Consider the following 19,470-nt stretch of genomic DNA (forward strand, 5'->3'; position numbering starts at 1 on the left):
ACCTGGATCAACTGTGTATAGCCTATGGAAATGCAAGCCTTATTTTAGACCCACATCTTTTCCGCAGCTAAAGTAAAAGCAACTGGACCAGTTTCTCGACAGAAAGGATTAGCAACTCCCTCATCTTCCCACCTGCGTAGGTCTTCCTCATCAGATTGCAGCCTTAGTCTGTAATATGAGAGCTGTTCCTCCAGTGAGGGAGTGCTCAGTAGCTTGTAAACTTTTTGTGACTTTTAGAGAGCAAACCCTAACATTACACTAGGTTCTGGAGCAGCACGCCAGGAACCTGCTGTTCTTAAATTAATGCTTGGGAAGCTGTCAGAGCTAGTAGGAGGAATGTGGTGTTGAAGAAGGAGTGGGTGGGAGAGAGGAGATAAGAACTTGGGTGGCTAAAAATGAAACGTGTGTCGTTGGGAAGGAATATGCAATATCATGCTATGGTGAACTGAGAGGAGATGGGGAAAGAGTTAGCAAACAAAAACAGCTGTAAGTAAAGTGGAAGGATGATAAGGATAGGACTTTATTTGGAGGGGGGAAAGGGTGTAAGAAGGGTGTGTGGCTAGTCTTACGTGCTCAGGGGCACACATTCCCTCTTCACTTCAGCAACCCAGGTAGTGATGGTTGGTGCCTATTGGTACCATAGCTGTCAAGTTTCGGATTTGAAAATAAGGGATCAGCAGTCTCACCTATCCTGGGGACAGTCACATGTCAGTGGTGGGCGGAGCCAGAAGCAAAAGTGGGCGGGGCTCAGGCTCGGAGTGGAGGAAAGAGGAGGGCAGCCAGCAAAGAGGAGGGCAGCCATGTGCTCTGCGCGATGGAGCCCCATCGCCTTCTTGTCTGATCCCATCAAAACAGGACAGGAAGCAGCAGCTGCTCAAAGGCAGCCAGGCTCCGCCCGCCAGCTAACCCTATTGGCTGGCTGAGGGGCTCGGCGGCAACGGATAGGGGCTGATGCAGGGGGAGGAATACACCCCCCTGTAAGCACGGGAAATGGCTCCCTCTTGCTTTGATGGCGGAGGCTTTTCTCTCCAAGTAGGCGAGGTCTTCCCACCCAGTCCCTGGCCAGCAGGGGAGGAGCTGCTTCCATTAAAAACGGGAAATTTAAGGGAAATAAAAAATAAGGGAGAGCAGCGGGAAACTGCTTGAAATAAGGGAGAATCCTGGGGAAAACGGGATACTTGACAGCACTGATTGGTACTAGTTGGGTACAAGGTGGGGGTACCAACAGTAGGTGGTGCTACAGCCAACGAGAAGCAGAGGCAACTAATTACAGTTTTGTCTACATCCTCCTCTGCTTAATTCTGCAAGGGCCGCACAGAGCTGGAAGCAGTGCCACCCCCTACACTAGTTGTAAGAAGGCAGGTTGAGATTAGTGGTCCCATTCACTCTAATGGACCAACCTCCACTGAATCCAGATACTAGTCACAAGGCCTGATGCTTCGGCTGCCAGTGGAGACCTAAACCTCTGTATTTTGCAATGGTATCCCTTGCTGATGCTTGCGGGCAGTTACAGTGTCATCCTGTGTGAAGTTTTTGGTGGAGAAATGAGTTAAATGTCAATGAGGAGGAACTCCTTTGCCACAGCTCCTACCTGAGCTAAGTTGTGGAAGTATTACACTCTGAACACTGTGATTGCTGTACTAGATCTCGAAGTGACTTCTTCAGCCGTTACGAAAATTTGATTTACCAGACTGCCTTTTGGCGCTTGAGAATTTGTCCCTGTCAAAGTGTCACAGTCGAAATGTTGTTGCATATCTTTCCCTCTACTGTAATTTGCACAGGAATATAAGCTATTGTTTTATTTCCTCAATGCATTCTTTTCACCTGGAAAACTCAGATGAATTCTACATATCAGTTTTTATGGCAGATTCCAACCCAGAAAATAAAGGGCTCCTCCCCCTACCTGTAACCATCAACATTCGGTCAACAATAATTAAGAGGAAGATGAGTTCAAATTGTTTGCATTTTACTATTTTTGATTGTGTATGGGTTTTGTTCAGTCTGTGGACATGTGCCATCCCTCATATTCTCCCTCTCTGTTTCTTGCTGTGGTTTTTCTTGATAACCTACGCTGTATTTGATGTTTTTATGGCCTGTGGCCCAAATAAACTGTGACCTTGACTTAACGTAATGTTCATGCTCTCTGGATCTCCTTGCATGGCATGGTCTTGCCCTGTTGCAGATTGCTACAGCCTCAGCAAATCTTGGGTGTTCTTTATTTTTCTCTGCAGTTGTGTTCATAGTTGGAAGCACCATGTACAAAAAAGTTCGACCTCAAGGCAACGTAATGGTCCGCGTTGCCGGATGTATTACGGTAAGCGATATACAATTCATGGCTAGCATTTTCAAGGACAACTGTTAAGTGTCACAAAATTAAGTATCTAATAATTTATTTTTTTTATTTCATCCCCCCCCCCGAGTTTGATCCTAGAGAGAGAATGGTTTGTTACACTAACTTCAGTTTAAAACTGATGTTAATGTGCTTGTTGAGTGGTCATGCCACTCAAATGCTGTGTACACACTATACTATTTCTCCCCTCGAAGGATTCTAGGCACTGTACAGTAGTTTGTTTGCTGAGAACTGTAACTGTGAGGGGTGAAATACAGGGCCCAGAATTATTTGAGGAAAATAATTTCCTTTAAAGATATGTTGTGTACACAGTCAAACATTAGGATTACATTACCTGTATAAGTCCCTACGATAATTCTAGATAGATCAGGGTTTCCCGAACTTGGGAAACTCGCCAGCTGTTTTTGGACTACAATTCCCATTATCCCTGACCACTGGTCCTGCTAAGTAGGGATGATGGGAGTTGTAGTCCAAAAACAGCTGGAGACCCAAGATTTGGAAACCTTGATCTAGATTGCCTGGAACATTGTGAAAAAGTGATCTTTAAAAAGCAAACAGCTGCCAATAGCACCTATGTCTAGACATATATATATAGAGTACAGAAAAACAGAGGTTTTGAGGTCTCTGCTGATATAACTCTGTGAAGTACAACATAATACATTTGCATTTAAAATGCAGCAACTTATATTCATAAACCAACTAAAATAGCTCAGTTTACAGTAAACCCATTGAAAGGAGGGGGAGGTGGGCAGTGATGACAGTTGCCACATCCTGTTGGCAGCGTTTCTGTCTTTGCTTCATTTTGCATTTCGGGCAGCTGGGAAGCATTTTCCTTTCCACAAGAATTTGTGAACTAATTTGGGGGAAAACAACAACATTGTTTAACAATTTGTAAATGGTCTCTTTGCAGTTTGCTATTGGAAACAGATTTAGACATCGCAGCAAGCAATACCCCAAGAGGGAGCACTGGTTGGACTGGGCCAGCGAGAAGTTTGATGTAAGTTGTGCTCTTTGTCTGTTCAGAGAGCTTAAAAACCTGTCCCCTTATATGACATATTTGCCTTATACTTAACAATGCAAAGTTTAAGGAGATTCCATGACTTCTGGCACCTTTTACCCTTTATAAAATCTCTCTGCCTGTCACTTCCAAGTCCAGTAGATCACGCAGGGATTTACAGCTGATTGGAAAGGCAACAGCCATCAAACAAGATCTGAATCCACAGAGTTCAGAGATTTAAACAAGTGCTTGAACTAGTGTCAAATTAAAAGAAATAGCGCTCTGTGTGTAAGCATCGCTTAAGACTTTAAACAGTGTAAGGCAGCATTCTATGTCCAGTAAGTCACTAAGCTGATCTAATGGAAGCAGATCAGAATCAATAAATGCAATTGACACAGTTGTGCCTAATCTGCAATGGAAATCAGGTGTTTAATTTACCGATTCACTTCTTTGGCAGATAAAGATACTGCATTGTTTCTGAAACAGAACCAGTAGTCTCCTCCTTGTGCAGCCTAGATTATGTGTGGTCCAAATTGGCTGCATTTGGAAATGTGCTTCCTATATTCTGTATCTTAGTTGTGTCACCTCATCAGCCTTATTGTTCTGGCACATTTGGGCTCTGCCTAGGCTGAGACTCAACCCTCTGGCATAATTTTAAGCCTAGGATTACCTTTCTCTGTATTCCAATAATTTTGATCATGGCCCATACATCAAGAGTTACAGGACGGTCGCTTTGTGATAAGGGGATGGGCCGTTTTGTGATAAGGGGGTGGGTCGCTGGTATTTCTGAACAGCATTGTTACCTTCTCTAATCTATATATGGAAAACCTCATTCTTAAAAAGTTGGTATTTTATTATCATTATGATTCGTTTCACTCCTTTGTTACAGAAACGACTTATTGCCCAGACAAAGATGGTCTTAAGAGTGCTGTTCCTGTATATTCCTCTTCCCATGTTTTGGGCACTTTTTGATCAGCAGGTAACTTTGGAAAGAAAATTGTTAACAATTTATTCAGGTGTTTAAAAAGCTCCTATCCCCACCCCACCTCATCTAAGTCATGATACACTGTTGGATATGCACTGTTTATTTTTTCAATGTTATTGTTATAATACTTTCCATTATTATTTGTACCGGTAGGTGTTTTAGCCAGCAGAACAATCTTACTCGTAAAAAAATTAATTAATTATGTGCCCACTGATGTAACATATGTGATTATGTGTGAGAGAAGGCACAGCAGATTTTTCACCTATGATTGTCCACTTAGAAGTTATTTTTATTTTCGGTATTCCTTTGGCTGGCAAAAGCTTCTAAAAATTAATTGTTCTTGCCTTTTGGCATTGTTGATAAAATTACTTATAAGGTTTCTTACCCATTGTTCTTTACAACATGGACACAAGGTGTCTTATTAGTACAGCAAATACTTTTGGTATTCTGCAGACACTTACTGTACCCTGAGGATATTTGGTGACAATAGCTTTTTAAAAGAAATTTCTAATGTTTTGTTTCAAAGGGATCACGATGGACATTGCAGGCCACAACAATGGATGGAGATTTTGTAAGTTGTTTCTTAAACTTACAAACCTGCTTGAGCTCTAGGCAGATCTTAGTTTGTATGTTTGGATACACACCGCTGGAAGCGTGCCCATTTTCCTGGCCTAGCAAGTGATATTTGTGTGCTGGCCTGCTTGGATGCAGAGGAGGGCAACAAATATTGCCAGGGAGTCAGACCAGCTCCCCTACCAGTAAAGTTTACATTATTCAGAACTTTTTAGTTTAGATGTGATATTGATTTACACAATTATGCATGGTGAGGTGAAAACAGAGCAAAGTTTTTCTCGTAATAACTCAAGGTTATCCAAAGAAGCTGAATAGTTCAGGACAGATGAAAGGAAGTACGGTGGTACCTTGGTTTATGAACTTAATCCATTCCATAAGTCCGTTCTTAAACCAAAGCGTTCTTAAACCAAGGCGTGGTTTCCCATAGCAGCGGGGGACTCAATTTACAAATGGTACACACTCAACAGGAAGCGGAACATGTTCTGCTTCCAAGGCAAAGTTCACAAACCAAAACATCTACTTCCGGGTTTGCAGCGTTCTTGATCCAAGTTGTTCATAAACTAAGCTGTTCCAAAACCAAGGTACCGCTGTACTTCTTCAGACAATGTCTAATTCAACTATGGAATTTGCTTCCACAAGATGTGGGGAATGGCCACCAACTTAGAAGGCTTTAAAACAGGGTTTCCCAAATTTCTCCAGGTGTTTTTGGACTACAACTCTCATCACTCCTGACTGCTCGTCCTGCTAGCTAGGGATGATGGGAATTGTAGTCCAAAAACAGCTGGAGACCCAAGCTTGGGAAACCCTACTTTAAAAGAAGTTTAGACAAATTCGCAGAGAATAAGGCTTTTGAACAGATATAGGTCATGTTGGCTATATAACTACTTCCCTAACTGGAGGAAACATGCCTCAGAAATGATACCAGTTGCTGTGGATCAATAGTATGAGAACGCTGTTGCTCTCATGTTCTGTTTGTGGACTTCCCGAAGGCATCTGGTTGGCCACTGTGAGAAATAAGATGCTAAATTAGTCAGAATTTGGTCTGATCCAGCTGTACATGCATGGATGCTCTTGGCTAGATTGGGCAAGGATATTTTAAGTTTCAATTTACAAGTACCTTAAAAGTAAGATACACATCTCTCTCTTTCTCTCCAGGGCCCTGTTCAGATTCAGCCAGACCAGATGCAGGTGCAGTGAGCTTTTACATTTATGTTTTCAGCTATTTCAAGTGACATTTATATAAGCTGTTTGAAAGTTATTAACTTTCTCGTGTTTTCCCCCTTTCCTCTCAACAGACTGTAAACCCAATCCTCATTGTTATAATGGTCCCAGTTGTAGACGCTGTTGTTTATCCTCTAATTAAGAAATGTCACATAAATTTCACGTAAGTGAATGTGGTGAAATTCAGCAAGTTAGGTGGCAGTGGGGGAAAGATACAGACAAGGTGGGGTTGGTATTAAAAAAACATTTTTAATATGACAATTGCTCTCCGAAGTTTAGGTGGGACCGCACAAAGAAAAAAATTCCTGGAAATTATCTTCAGATAAATTTTGGCCTTACCCTCAGGCAAATGGAAAAAAAATGTGGCTTCATTGCTGAGCATCAATAACTAAAACTAGAGCACTTATTCTATGGGCTATTATTGCATATGCCCAGGGAAGATTTTGTGATGTCTGAAAGTGGCCGGAATGAGCTTTGAGCCTGCCATTTTCCTTAAGTGCTATAAATAATGTAGTGAAAAAGCTATAAACAACGTGGCTTTCTCGAGAATTTAGGCTAGTAATTAGTGTTATAGAGACCCTAAAACAGGGGTCCCCAAACTAAGGTCCGGGGGCCGGATGCGGCCCAATCGCCTTCTCAATCCGGCCCGCAGACGGTCCGGAAATCAGCGTGTTTTTACATGAGTAGAATGTGTGCTTTTATTTAAAATGCATCTCTGGGTTATTTGTGGGGCCTGCCTGGTGTTTTTACATGAGTAGAATGTGTGCTTTTATTTAAAATGCATCTCTGGGTTATTTGTGGGGCCTGCCTGGTGTTTTTACATGAGTAGAATGTGTGCTTTTATTTAAAATGCATCTCTGGGTTATTTGTGGGGCATAGGAATTTGTTCATTTTTTTTTTCAAAATATAGTCCGGCCCCCCACAAGGTCTGAGGGACAGTGGACCTGCCCCCTGCTGAGAAAGTTTGCTGACCCCTGCCCTAAAAGCCATGGGAATACTTAACAAGTTGCATCTTTGCAAGTAATTTTTCCATGCGCTACTGGAGAATACTGCTAATATACTCACAGGGATAATTCACAATGTGCAATCATTTTCAAAGGCCTGTAAGCAGCAGTGGGTTTAATGACAGCTTAAAGTTTCAAACTGTGGCAGGGAACCTGTGGCTGTTCAGATGTTATTGGGCATCAGTTCCCATCAGCATCATCCAGCACAGCCAATGAGCAGGGGTGATGGGAGTTCTAGTCCAACAAATATCTGGAGAGTTTCAGAGAGTTCCCTGTCATTGTTCCAAGCCAAGTATGCTTCTGAAGATCTGCTTGCTCCTTCTTCCTTCACCAGGCCTCTGAGGAAGATGACAGTTGGCATGTTGCTGGCTGCTTTGGCATTTGTCGTTGCTGCTGTGGTGCAGGTGCAGATAGACGTAAGTAAAATAAACAAAAAACAAAAAAACTAGCAAGGCCTAACCATTTAGCTTTTTGTCTTCATTTTTACCACTAAGGAAAAGAACAGAGGTTTGATTTTGAAGTTAAAAAACAACAAATGTTTATACAAATCAGACAAACAGAAATACCAAATCCTGCAAATGAAACATACAATGAAAATTTGAAAATACTTAACATGCTCCCTGCCCAACATCCTTCTTAGTGAATTTTTATATGAGGGAATGCTGAAAAGATAGGATGAATTATATTTATGGGTACAGGTAGGTAGCCATGTTGGTCTGCCATAGTCAAAACAAAATAAAAGATTAAAAAAATCCTTCCAGTAGCACCTTAGAGACCAACTGAGTTTGTTCTTGGTATGAGCTTTCGTGTGCATGCACACTGCACACGAAAGCTCATACCAAGAACAAACTTAGTTGGTCTCTAAGGTGCTACTGGAAGGATTTTTTTTTAATTTTTTATTATATTTATGGGGAAAGCGAGAGACCACTTTGGAGAACATGCAGTTGAATAGGGTCAAAATTCATCTGAGAAGGGAGGGCCACAATTCAGTGGCAGAGGACATACTTTCCTTTCAGATGGTCTCCAGTTACAGCACCAGTATATCTAGTTAAATGAATATAATGTACTAGGCATACTGACAGATGACCTGTCTTAAGGCAGCTTCAGGTTTTCATGCGATGATATAAAATGCTACAGAGAAAAGGGGTGGAAGGATCTGCCAATTTTGGTTCTTTTGGGTTCTCTTTCTTTTCCAGTCAGGAGAACCAAAAAAGGGGCTCTGTGGGAAACGGGAAACGGTTGAGGGCCCCTCTTTGAGAGCCAGTGTGGTGTAGTGGTTAAGAGTGGTAGACTCGTTATCTGGTGAACCGGGTTCGCGTCTCCGCTCCTCCACATGCAGCTGCTGGGTGACTTTGGGCTAGTCACACTTCTTTGAAGTCTCTCAGCCCCACTCACCTCACAGAGTGTTTGTTGTGGGGGAGGAAGGGAAAGGAGATTGTTAGCCGCTTTGAGACTCCTTTGGGTAGTGATAAAGCGGGATATCAAATCCAAATTCTTCTTCTTCTTCTTCTTCTTCTTCTTCTTCTTCTTCTTCTTCTTCTTCTTCTTCTTCTTTCAACTTGTGAATAGTTAGTAAGAGAGAGGCGCAGTTTGCTAGAGGCAAAGCAGTAAGATGGAAAGAGACAGAGAAATGCGTGATTCCTGTTTGAATCCAAGGCTGCGGCTGTTGGGGAAACAGGCCCTCTTGGGGTTTTGATGCTGTGAAACCCTGCATCGTAGACTCAGGTTGTATATATGTGTAAATAAAGCATATATCACAAGGACACCATGATCTCTGCTTCATTTCCAAAGGAAACACAAACCCTGGCCTAGAATCCCAATAACTTCTGCATTGCTTGGAGACTGGGGTGGTGTGCAACCTCCCTTCTTATTTTATATGTGATTAAATATTGGCCACACTTGCAGGGCAGAATTTAAGAATTGTAGGGTGAATTAGTCATTCCTTTCTCCCACCCATTATACTTCCATGCAAGTTTCCTCCTCAGTTATGCAACTTAGCCTGAAATGGACTAATTTGCTTTTGCCAGCGGAGAGGGGTGGGGGCCGGGGCGGAAAACACCTATTTTAAAGGCCTGGGGATTTGCAGGAGAGAATCAGTAGCAGTGGGAAGGTTTAAGCAAATGACTTGACTTCCATATTAGTATGAAAAACAAAAGATTTGGAAACCTTAGGTGTTTCATTTAATGTACGGTTTTGCCCTGGGAAAGAAAGAGGTGCTTTTAAAAAAGGTGACCCTTTTCTTTTTACACATTTTTCTTCCTCTGCAGAGAACTATTCCAGAATTTCCTGCGGCAGGCCAATCCCAAATCAAAGTAATAAATATGGGGAACAGCAGTGCAACAGTTCGCTTTGCTGGTACCAATCAGAATGCTGAAGTGGGTTCTGCAAATTCAGTAAGTTTTGAGAATTAATTTTGCATTTAATTTTAACTTTTATATTATTTGAATCTGTGGCATGTGCGTTTTGGGAAAGAACAATTCCATTTATTCATATTTTGGTGTTTTCACTGGTGGATGGTTTGCGATTTAAATAGTCCAGAAGCAGAATTAGTACACTGAAATTCCATTTAGACCCCACTTTAACATCCAATAGGGTTCTCAGGACAGCTTCAGTCAGTGCTTTCTTTAAGAAAAAAGGAAGGTGCTCACCATGAAGTTGTTACTGTAATTGCCACAACATCTGGAAAAAAGGTGCTGGTACTATGTACCCTTGAGTATCCTCAGGAAAAAAGCACTGGCCTCAGTAGCTAGGCAAATCAATTTTTCCCCATATTTTCTGTTGCAACAAAAACATTTTCCTTCATTCTTATTTTTTTCTAATCTAAGGGTGGTTTTACTAATCTAAGTTTTACTTAGAATAAGCCCATTAAAATGAGTGGACTAAAGTCCGTTAATTTCAATGGGTCAGCTTTGGGTAAAACTTATTCTGTAGAGTTGTTGCTTATTGCTTATCCTTCTTAAAATGTGATAGTTTGTGCAGAATATCCTAAATGGAGTGTAATTTCTTACATCCTGGAACTGGTGCTTCTGTTATATCCCCAAATATTGTTTTAGGTTTCTTGTTTTATTAACAGCATCCACCTTAGCTCCAGGTCTATCTCAGTTGGATTCAGTGGCGGAGCAAGCCGATTGGGTGCCTGGGGTGGCGTGTGTGCCCTGAGCCCAGGGGTGGGCCTCTGCAGGGCCTCCAAGGAGTCTGCCTGCCTCCTCCCACTCAGCCGCCCTACAGCTAAGGGTGAGGCCGCCGGCGGACTGTTTGGAGCAGCGCGGAGCCTGTGGGCGCCCAAGCCACCGCATCACTCCCAGGAAAGATGCGTGGCTCGGGTGTGCTGCAGGCCCCGCGGTGAGTGCCACCCGGCATTTTGTCAACCCCTCAGTGGTGACACCCTGGGCAGATCGCCCCACCGCCCCCCTTCTTCCACCACTGGTTGGATTACCATAAAGGTTGTTATACTCCAGTTTTACATGTTATGAAAGAAGGAAAAGGTTACATCAGTGTTGATTTACTACCTCTTTTGAGAGGGAGGGAAAGAAACAAACACCCTATGAACCTCACATGCACTGTGTGTAGCTGTAATTGTTGCGATCTGTAATATAAGAGGCAAATAGAGCTTTATCAAAGTTCTTTGGTGAAAGGAATGTTAACTGTTTCATTGTATTTTATCTTTGTTTATAGACAGGCTACTTCACTTTTGACACAGGAGAGTTAAGCAATATTGAAATAAACTATGGGAATGAATTTTCAAATCGAACATTTGTTTACGTGGGAAAAGAACGCCACACCCTTCAAATATCAAATAGATATGGGGTCCAAGCTGAGCTGGTAAGTCAGTTTAAAAGCTAGTTAAGAAACCAGCCTTTTAGTTTCTGTTGCGTGTCAAAATAATACTCAGGAAGTCCAATGCCAGGTGGATACTTCTGGCAGCTTTCTGGAAAAAAATTGTATTCGTTGGAAGCCTGAGAGAAACTGAAGCACAAAAAACGGCTAATACACTATTAGCACTTCAGTCCTGGGACTCAGCTATACAGCAGCAAATAAAACATTTTAAGTGTGTTGTAAGTGCATTATACAAATGTGACACTAGATGGCAATGGTGAGCTATGGCAAATTCAATATATTTTTTCCAAAACGTTTTTTTAAAAAAACATTTCCACAACGTTTTTAAAGTATGTGTCTAGATTCCACTGACATTAATCTTGGTTAAGGATAACCAGAGTACTGTATTCACCAATGTTGATAGCTGACTTCAAATCTTTGTTAAGAGGGCAGTCTGTTGTCCTCAACGGTGATTAACACTGATGCTAATTAACACTTGGCTTGTAATTCTATACAGAGGTGCAGCCAGGGCCTGCAAGGCCCTCCCTCAGGACCTCCATGACCCTGAGAGTTGCAGTTGTTGGGGGGCAGGGACAAACAGGCCCAACATCTGCACTTGGTCAGGAGGCAGCCAGCTAGGCATGTAACTGGTTACAGGTGCTCACATTATTGTTTTGAATTTAGAATATATTACCCTTTTCTAGTGGTGCTTATTCCCAGGTAAATGTGTTCGGCATAATCACGATGCTACGATGATTGAAATGTTTTCAAAATGTAAAACCACACATGATCAAAGTACTGGTATTATTATTATTTTTTAAATGGGCTTGGCAAGCTTTGTCCTGCTCTGACATATCAGGAACGAAGAAGCATTTCTAAAACATGGAATAGCAGTGGTGGGGCCAGGGAGAAGGGAAATGTTAATGATGTGCTTCACAACTAAAATATCACACATGGCTGCCCGAAGAAGACCTTGTGAGACCATTAAATCCAAGGTCTAAAACTGCCTATGATGTTATGGTCCATAGAGGGATATCCCAGGATCCATAGGTCTCCATCTTCACCCATATTTCAAAGGGGGACACAATCCACCCCCGTTTTCAGTTGCATAAGCCTTTAATATGGGAGTATTGATTCAAAGTTGAACAAGAACTGTTTATGAATGCTGAACTATTATTTGTTCAAAGTACAGTATTGGTTAAAAATGAATGGCATTATAAAATAGCCATTAGACTCCTCTAACCCAAAATCTATCTGTTCTCTAAGCTTGTGGATGGCATCACAGAAAAACCAGAGCAAGGAAACAATGAGATCAGGTAATATATTCGTTTTTATGTTTTTAAAATTTATTTTAGAAATTGACTTCCGTTCAAAGGGAAACTAGTCCTGTGTCATTTCCCCCACCTTAATCACTAGTGATTTTCAATACATAGGGCATTCTGCTGCAAGTTCCTCCGTTCTGCCCCACACGGCCATTCCACCTATTGCTGCCTACTTGTGGGTACAGAACAACTCGGTATAGTGATGTGTTGACTATCCCTAGGCATTACTTGAGCCTAGTGTAGTGGGGCTGAACTTTTTGGCAGTATGCATGCATGGACTATAATGTTTCATTCCTGTATGAATGATGCTTCAATAACAACGGGATTTCATAAGCTATAACAATTTCATTTTTAAAAAAAATTGGAGCAGAGAAACTGAGCTTTTCAGCTACATAAACATTTCTTAATCTTTCTTAACAAGGTTGTTTAGCAACATCTGGAGGGCCAAATATTCACCATTCTTGAGTTATCCATTATATAAATGAAATAAGAAATATGTTATTTCACTTAAGATGCACAAACCTTCAGTCTTGGTTGTCACAAATTCATATTACCTTGCATGGAGTCTCCGGACTCCATAGTTTGTATTAATAGTTTAATACAAACATTTGGGAATGCTTGCAAGGGCCAAGGATGATGGGAGTTGTAGTTTAGCATCAACTGATGGGCCAAAAGTTCCCCACATCTACAATAACTGATAAATTGTGCTGTTTAAAAACACTTCATTTAAATCATGTCTTAAAGGTTCATAAACAACATGGATTCAACTATTAATATCACTATGGGTGGAGTTACCTTTGGATATGTGGATTATTTTTCTCCAACAAACTACACGGCTTTCCAAAGAGGAGAGTAAGTATTACTGTTTGTTTGCCAGATTTTTTAAACCTGTCCTTCACCAAAAGGTCGTGGGGTGGGTTACAACCATATAATATATACCATATTTTTCCATGTATAGGACGCCCCTGTGTATAAGTCAACCCCTATTTTTTTGAACCCCTAATTAAGAAATCAGTATTTCTGAGTTTTTTGGGGGGGATATTAAAGTTGTTGAGCTACTTTGGGGTGATTGCCCTCAAAGTTATTGATCGCCACACCAAAAACATTGTTTATGACGACCCCCCATTTTTACTCAAAAAATTAAGAAAAAAAATCGTCTTATACACAGAAAAATACGGTGCAAGTAAAAACTTTAGTTATAAAACAAATTGTCTTATTGTAATTATTTGTCTCAGTGCCAACATTTGTTTGATGAAGTGGGTTCTAGTCCATGGAAGCTTATGCTACAACAAATCTGAGTATCTTTAAGGATACTCACAGGATGTCTGCTAGGTATATTGGGCAGGAAATCTGTGATTGGATCTCTGAATGTGTTTACAGTGTTTTTCACTGCAATAGAGCTATGAGGCCCGGAATTTGATTGATACACTGGTGGTGGTTGAGATATTTTTAGCCCCTTTTGCGCTGTACTGTTTGCCCTGTTCTAAATAGCCCCTTCTAACTGCTGTTAGTCTTGTGAGGGAGAAAATGTGTACACTTTTTGTATAAATAAAGATGGCAGCCACCACAAAAAAATGCTGCTGCTGTCAAGGGCTGCCATTTTCCCCACCGTGTCCTGGAACAAATGGCAAAGTCCAAGGTAATTATGAGTAAATAAAATGTTGGCTGCCAGAAGACAGGTGGGGGGGGGGAGTCAGCTCGAAAAGAGAGAAGATGATCCAAATGTGAGAAAACACATGCACGCTTGACCAATAAGTGCTGAAACGAACCATGAGTTTAACAACAAAAACAAATACATCTTACACACGCCTACAATATTTATGATGCCTGGTAATGAAAGTAAATGGGAGGTAGGATGGCTGCCCAGTAGCAGCAAAATAATTTGCCCCCATTAATTGCTGAATTTAGAAAGCCCAAGAATAAATAAAACCCAGAGGTGTACTGCAAACTCAGAAAACCTTGAAAGCTGGGTGAGTTTTGGAAGATTGCATTGGGGTTGGCAAGAGAGAAAGCTGTGTAAAGCAAATGCTCTTTTTCTAGTATGGGACCCTCTGGCTTGTAGGTGGATTTTGGCCCACAGAGCCAGTGTGGTGTAGTGGTTAAGAGTGGTAGACTCGTAATCTGGGGAACCGGGTTCGCGTCTCCACTCCTCCACATGCAGCTGCTGGGTGACCTTGGGCTAGTCACACTTCTTTGAAGTCTCTCAGCCCCACTCACCTCACAGAGTGTTTGTTGTGGGGGAGGAAGGGAAAGGAGAATGTTAGCCGCTTTGAGACTCCTTCGGGTAGTGATAAAGTGGGGTATCAAATCCAAACCCCCCTCCATTTCACCTGCAAGGCCATATTCCCCAAACCACACCCACCTGCTCCATACCTGACATCATATGTAATGTCAAGTACGGGACAGGTATAGATATGACTAGATCGACTGCTTGCAGAAAGCAGGATTAAACTTTGACAGTGACTCCCGTTTACCTTTGCAGGCCATCTTTAACAGGGCCTGCCAATCATCATCATCATCACCATAGTGTTGGGTTATTGGCAGGTGGGTACTCCTACCCACCTGTCAAAGCTGGGGTAGGGGGAGATACAGATTTAGCCTGCCAAGCTGAAAAGGTTGCCCGTGTTGTTCTACAGCCTCATAGTTCCTGGTGAGAAGTCATTAAGGAAAGATACATTCATTGGGGTAGCTTTTACTTTTAAAATGCTATGGAATAATATAATTCATTCTGATCACTAGTAACGATGGTGCACTGGGAGCGTGGTCAGAAAAACTTCCTTAGACAATATCCTACCACAGCAAGCTTTAGAACTGGGAGTAAGCAGTTAACCCGAAATGCACGTGGTTAATGATCGTAAGCTGAACAAATAATGCTCAGGCTGTTGCTCTCAATACTAGCAATTCTTCTTCTTTCACTATAGCTTCATATAAGTGAATTAAATTGGGTAGGTTGTGTAGATCAGACTTCATTTCCCCCCCCCCCATCTTTCCCCTCAGAAAAGAAATCACCATTACCATTCTCAGCGATCTTCGTAACTGCAGTGGCAAGTCTTTGACATTTGGGTATGGCAGCGCTTACACTATTGTAGTAGAGGGGGTAAGTTGTTTTGCTCATCTTTAAGGAATATTGAAACACCGCTGGCAGTTGCATGAACGTTTCTGGGTACCTGTTAACAATGGCGCATGAATTATTCCACATGAATTATAATGGTGTTTTTTTTATCCTCGCTATGGCTTGCTATCTGACCATATATATCAAGATTAGGGAGTCTTTGACCCTGCAGCTGCCATTATCCTTGACCATTCTCAATGCTGGCTAAGGCTGATGGCGCCCAACAGTATCCAGAGAGAGCTATAGGTTCACCAGTACTGATATATAACAAATATCATACCATAACCATACCAAAGTTACCAAAGCAATATATATATATATGACTAGAAGTATACTGCTGTTGTAAACACATGTGCCTTCATAAAAGATTAGCACTGAAGAGTTGGTATAGCTAATGATGGAAGTCACAGTAAATGTAAATAGGATCTGTTTAAACTTAAAATACACAAGCCACTTTATAATTTGAAGGCTTTTGGTTTCAAATTAAAATATACCCAGATGATCTGCTATCTGTTGAAGATTTGGTTGCTATAGTCTGATAGACTATCTGACTTTTAGAAGACCTCTGAATGCAGCCCTGTATAGGGAAGTTTTTAATGTTTGATATCTTACTGTGTTTAGATTTGTTGGAAGCTGCCCAGAGTGGCTGGGGCAACTTGGTCAAATGAGCTTCTTCTTCTTATTATTATTATTATCTGGTAGCCATAATGTACAAATTCCATATTTAATCCATAGTCATGTGCTCTTCTCTGCACATTGATCTCTTTATATGAACATGCTTTACCATTCACTTTAGCGGAGACTGTATCTCCCTTCAAGCATTCCCTTGTTTCTTCTGTTGAAATGAATGGGGAGTCTTTGGTGACATGGAAGCTCTGTCAGTGTGCACAATGGAGATTTTGTAGCCATCAGAATCTCTGGACGAGTGCACCTGAGATCATTGTATTTCTCATTGTTCATTTGCTTATAATAATCTTTTTTAATGTGAACAACTTAAAAAAGAATGTTTCCTTTTGTAAAGGTGTAGTCTTTTGCAGTTATTCATATTTTATGTCTTCAGTGCCAGTTTACGCTTTGATTAAAGTTATTTTTAATTTGTGTTGCCTATTTAAAATGCAGGGCTTTGTGTGGATTAATGTAATTTGGTTTTCCTTTCAGTGCAACAGCAGCGAAGTACTCCTCAACTATGTTGAAGACATTCAACCCAACACAATCAGTATGGCCTGGCAAATTCCTCAGTATTTCATTATTACCTGCGCCGAAGTGGTCTTCTCAGTCACTGGACTGTCGTTTTCATATGACCAGGTAGATTTCTTTGCTTGAGAGATATCTCTGTTGCAACGGTAGCCTTGAGATGTTATAAAGTAGAAACACATACAGACTGCTCCCAAGGAAATACCGGCAGTAGGGTTTGCAAGTGAGCTTGTAGAATCTGTGTATTTCAGATGGATCCCAAGCCATCTGACCCACATAGCTTAGTTCTGTGGCATAGTTCTTTTAACTCAGATTTGAAATTTTTCAATGGTGTTCTCATTATGAATATTTTTCTAGTCTGCACAGTACTTCCCATGTAGAAACTGATACAGTTAGAGCATGTGATCCAGTAAAGCCAAGCTCTGGGTTTTTTTGTGACTAGGTGTGATCAAAAAAGAACAAGGAATTCTACTCTGTTCCAGAAGTAATTTCTTAGCTTGCAAATGATTACTAGCTACATCCAACCACCAGGAGGGCAAAACTCATATAGCAATCACATCAGGATTGTTAAAAACAATTAATAGAAAGCTCAACAACAGGGTGGGTGGGTGGATGTTTCTTGACATTTTTTCCTCCATGGGAACTGCAATCCCATTGCAACCCCAGTAATACCCCCTACGTGTGGATGGCATTCATCCTAGTAAGAGCAAAAAACAAGTGTAGGGGTGATTTTGGTTGGGACTACAGTGGGGAAGGAAAGTGTTGCACCCTCTGCCTCCTGAGTTTTGTATTTAATCCATCCCCATAGCCTTAACATAATTGCTAAATATGCAATTGGCCCTTGAAAAGCCAATTTTGGATAATAAATATACTGTACCTTAAAACAATGTGCAATTAAATAACTTGTTTCGGTAGGCTCCTGCAAACATGAAGTCTGTTTTGCAAGCTGGATGGCTGTTGACAGTGGCTGTGGGAAATATCATTGTTCTTATTATAGCTGGAGCTTCAAAAATTGAAGAACAGGTAAAGTAAACTTTGTCTTAACATCAGGGCTACAAGTTTTTATATACAGATATACTGGTGAACAGTATTGCATGGGGAGAACAGTCACTAAAACACAGCTCTGTTACTATGGCAGAGTTGTAGTTTCAGTAGAATACTGAGCATGCAAAGATGTCAATAAGATGCACAGTGAGAAATACAGATGGCTTTGAATCCTTGATCTCTAATGTGTTGGAATCTTTGGTATAGGTTCCATGAAGTCAGCAGGGGTCCAGTACATTAACAGCGCAATCCTATGCATTCAGAAACATGTCTTGCTGTGTTCAATAAGGCTTGTGTGTTCATATGGGCTGTATATCCTGTATCCTGTATGGGTGGGGAGGGGGGATAAGTCACTGGAGAACCATCACACTCAATCTCTGGAACTTTAATTTTTGTACAAAAGCATATGGTTAGGTCGGAGAACTTCAGAAAATCTGGTGATTCTGGATGGTAGCAATTGTGACATGACTTGCAAATCTAAAGATGGAAGACTTCAATTAAAGACTCAGAAGTTTTAAGTTTTTGCAGAGCACAATTTTGTAGCCCATAGCATAGCCAAGGTTCTGTTAAACCTATAGAAATGGAAATCTCAATGAGGTTCTCTGGATACCAGAATTTCCATGTTAAGCGCCAGACACAATCCTACAAAATTACCCCTGTTCCTTATCCACTGCTTTTGTGCAGTGCAAGGAAATTTGTTCCCCATCAGGCTGCAACCCCAGTTATCTGACAGTAAGCCACATTCAATTCAACAGGACTTATTTCTGAGTAGACACAGTTAGGATTGCAGTCTCAATTTTCCTGAACCATGTGTTACTTCCTACAAGAGGTAAGCTGGACAGTTTGGATTCCCAAGGGCATCTCATGTGGCTGTGCTAATGTTTGAAGCAAGCCTTAAAATAATGTAAAGACTTCTGCTAAAAATGCTCTGTTCTTTGAATTAATGCATAAATGCTTATTCGTTAGCAATAGCATGTTGTATATATGAATATAAATATATATAAATCTAAAAACTTTCTTTTTAACTTTTATTTTACAGTGGGTAGAATACGTTCTGTTTGCAGGTTTACTAGTTGCAGTTACTGTTGTTTTTGCCATCATGGCCTATTTTTACACTTATGTGGATCCAGTTGAGGTTGAAGCTCAAATGGTAGAGGATGAAAAGAAGAGGGAAAAGGAACTGTCATCTTATGAAAATGGAAATGCACCCGTTTTACAGACTCAGATGTGACCATACACTAAAGGCTGAACGGGAACATAAACTGTCATCGGGACAACTGCATCTCTAGTCCGAGACACATAATTGCTGCCTTCTCACTGGGCAGGGATGGTTAGTGAACACCGTCAAAATACACCCTCCCTCCCGAGGGCGAAGATTAAAAAATCTGTTCTCCTGTGAAGAAAATGAGGACAACCCCACCCCAAGTTCTTTTCCAGCAGATTTTGCACTTTTAAAAAGGGATCTGAACCTAATTGCACCTGGCCACCAATGAAAAGACATTCAAAGTATTATTTTTTATACAGAACTTTAATTTCATGTTGTAGCAGAAGGCAAGTGCTCCTGTCTCACAAAACATACAGGCTTCAGAGGCTCTTTGATATGCTGTCCCACAGATAATGATTGCTATTATATGTATGTAGGAGGTTTTCCTCCTGGAAACACGTATCTGAGCCAGTTGAATGTTCATGACTCTGGTATTGCACTACACACCTCTTCCTTTGTTTTCTGCCAGAGGACTGCCAAATCTAGCTTCAGGTGCCTACTGTGGTAGAGATGAACAAAGAGGAATTGCATTATAAAAGAAGCAAGGGGAAACGAAATAAAACTGTGACTCCAAAAATTAATAGTTTG

The 19,470-nt window shown here is 41.1% G+C and overlaps 1 protein-coding gene across 1 annotated transcript in view; it reads left to right on the top strand.

Annotated features, from left to right (window-relative positions):
• SLC15A1 (solute carrier family 15 member 1) overlaps positions 1-19,023 on the top strand; it is a 35,224-nt gene extending 16,201 nt beyond the window's left edge. Inside the window, exons 9-23 of the mRNA XM_033147849.1 lie at positions 2,232-2,314; positions 3,261-3,347; positions 4,237-4,326; positions 4,859-4,903; positions 6,061-6,093; positions 6,201-6,289; positions 7,465-7,546; positions 9,398-9,523; positions 10,806-10,952; positions 12,213-12,262; positions 13,013-13,120; positions 15,266-15,365; positions 16,539-16,685; positions 17,490-17,597; positions 18,658-19,023. Of these exons, the coding sequence (XP_033003740.1) occupies positions 2,232-2,314; positions 3,261-3,347; positions 4,237-4,326; positions 4,859-4,903; positions 6,061-6,093; positions 6,201-6,289; positions 7,465-7,546; positions 9,398-9,523; positions 10,806-10,952; positions 12,213-12,262; positions 13,013-13,120; positions 15,266-15,365; positions 16,539-16,685; positions 17,490-17,597; positions 18,658-18,849 (1,487 nt within the window). The 3' untranslated portion in view covers positions 18,850-19,023. The remainder of the gene's footprint in view (positions 1-2,231; positions 2,315-3,260; positions 3,348-4,236; positions 4,327-4,858; positions 4,904-6,060; positions 6,094-6,200; positions 6,290-7,464; positions 7,547-9,397; positions 9,524-10,805; positions 10,953-12,212; positions 12,263-13,012; positions 13,121-15,265; positions 15,366-16,538; positions 16,686-17,489; positions 17,598-18,657) is intronic.
• Positions 19,024-19,470: the final 447 nt, after the last annotated feature.

Source organism: Lacerta agilis, chromosome 4 (assembly GCF_009819535.1).
Source record: "Lacerta agilis isolate rLacAgi1 chromosome 4, rLacAgi1.pri, whole genome shotgun sequence".
Taxonomy (NCBI): Eukaryota; Metazoa; Chordata; class Lepidosauria; order Squamata; family Lacertidae; genus Lacerta; species Lacerta agilis.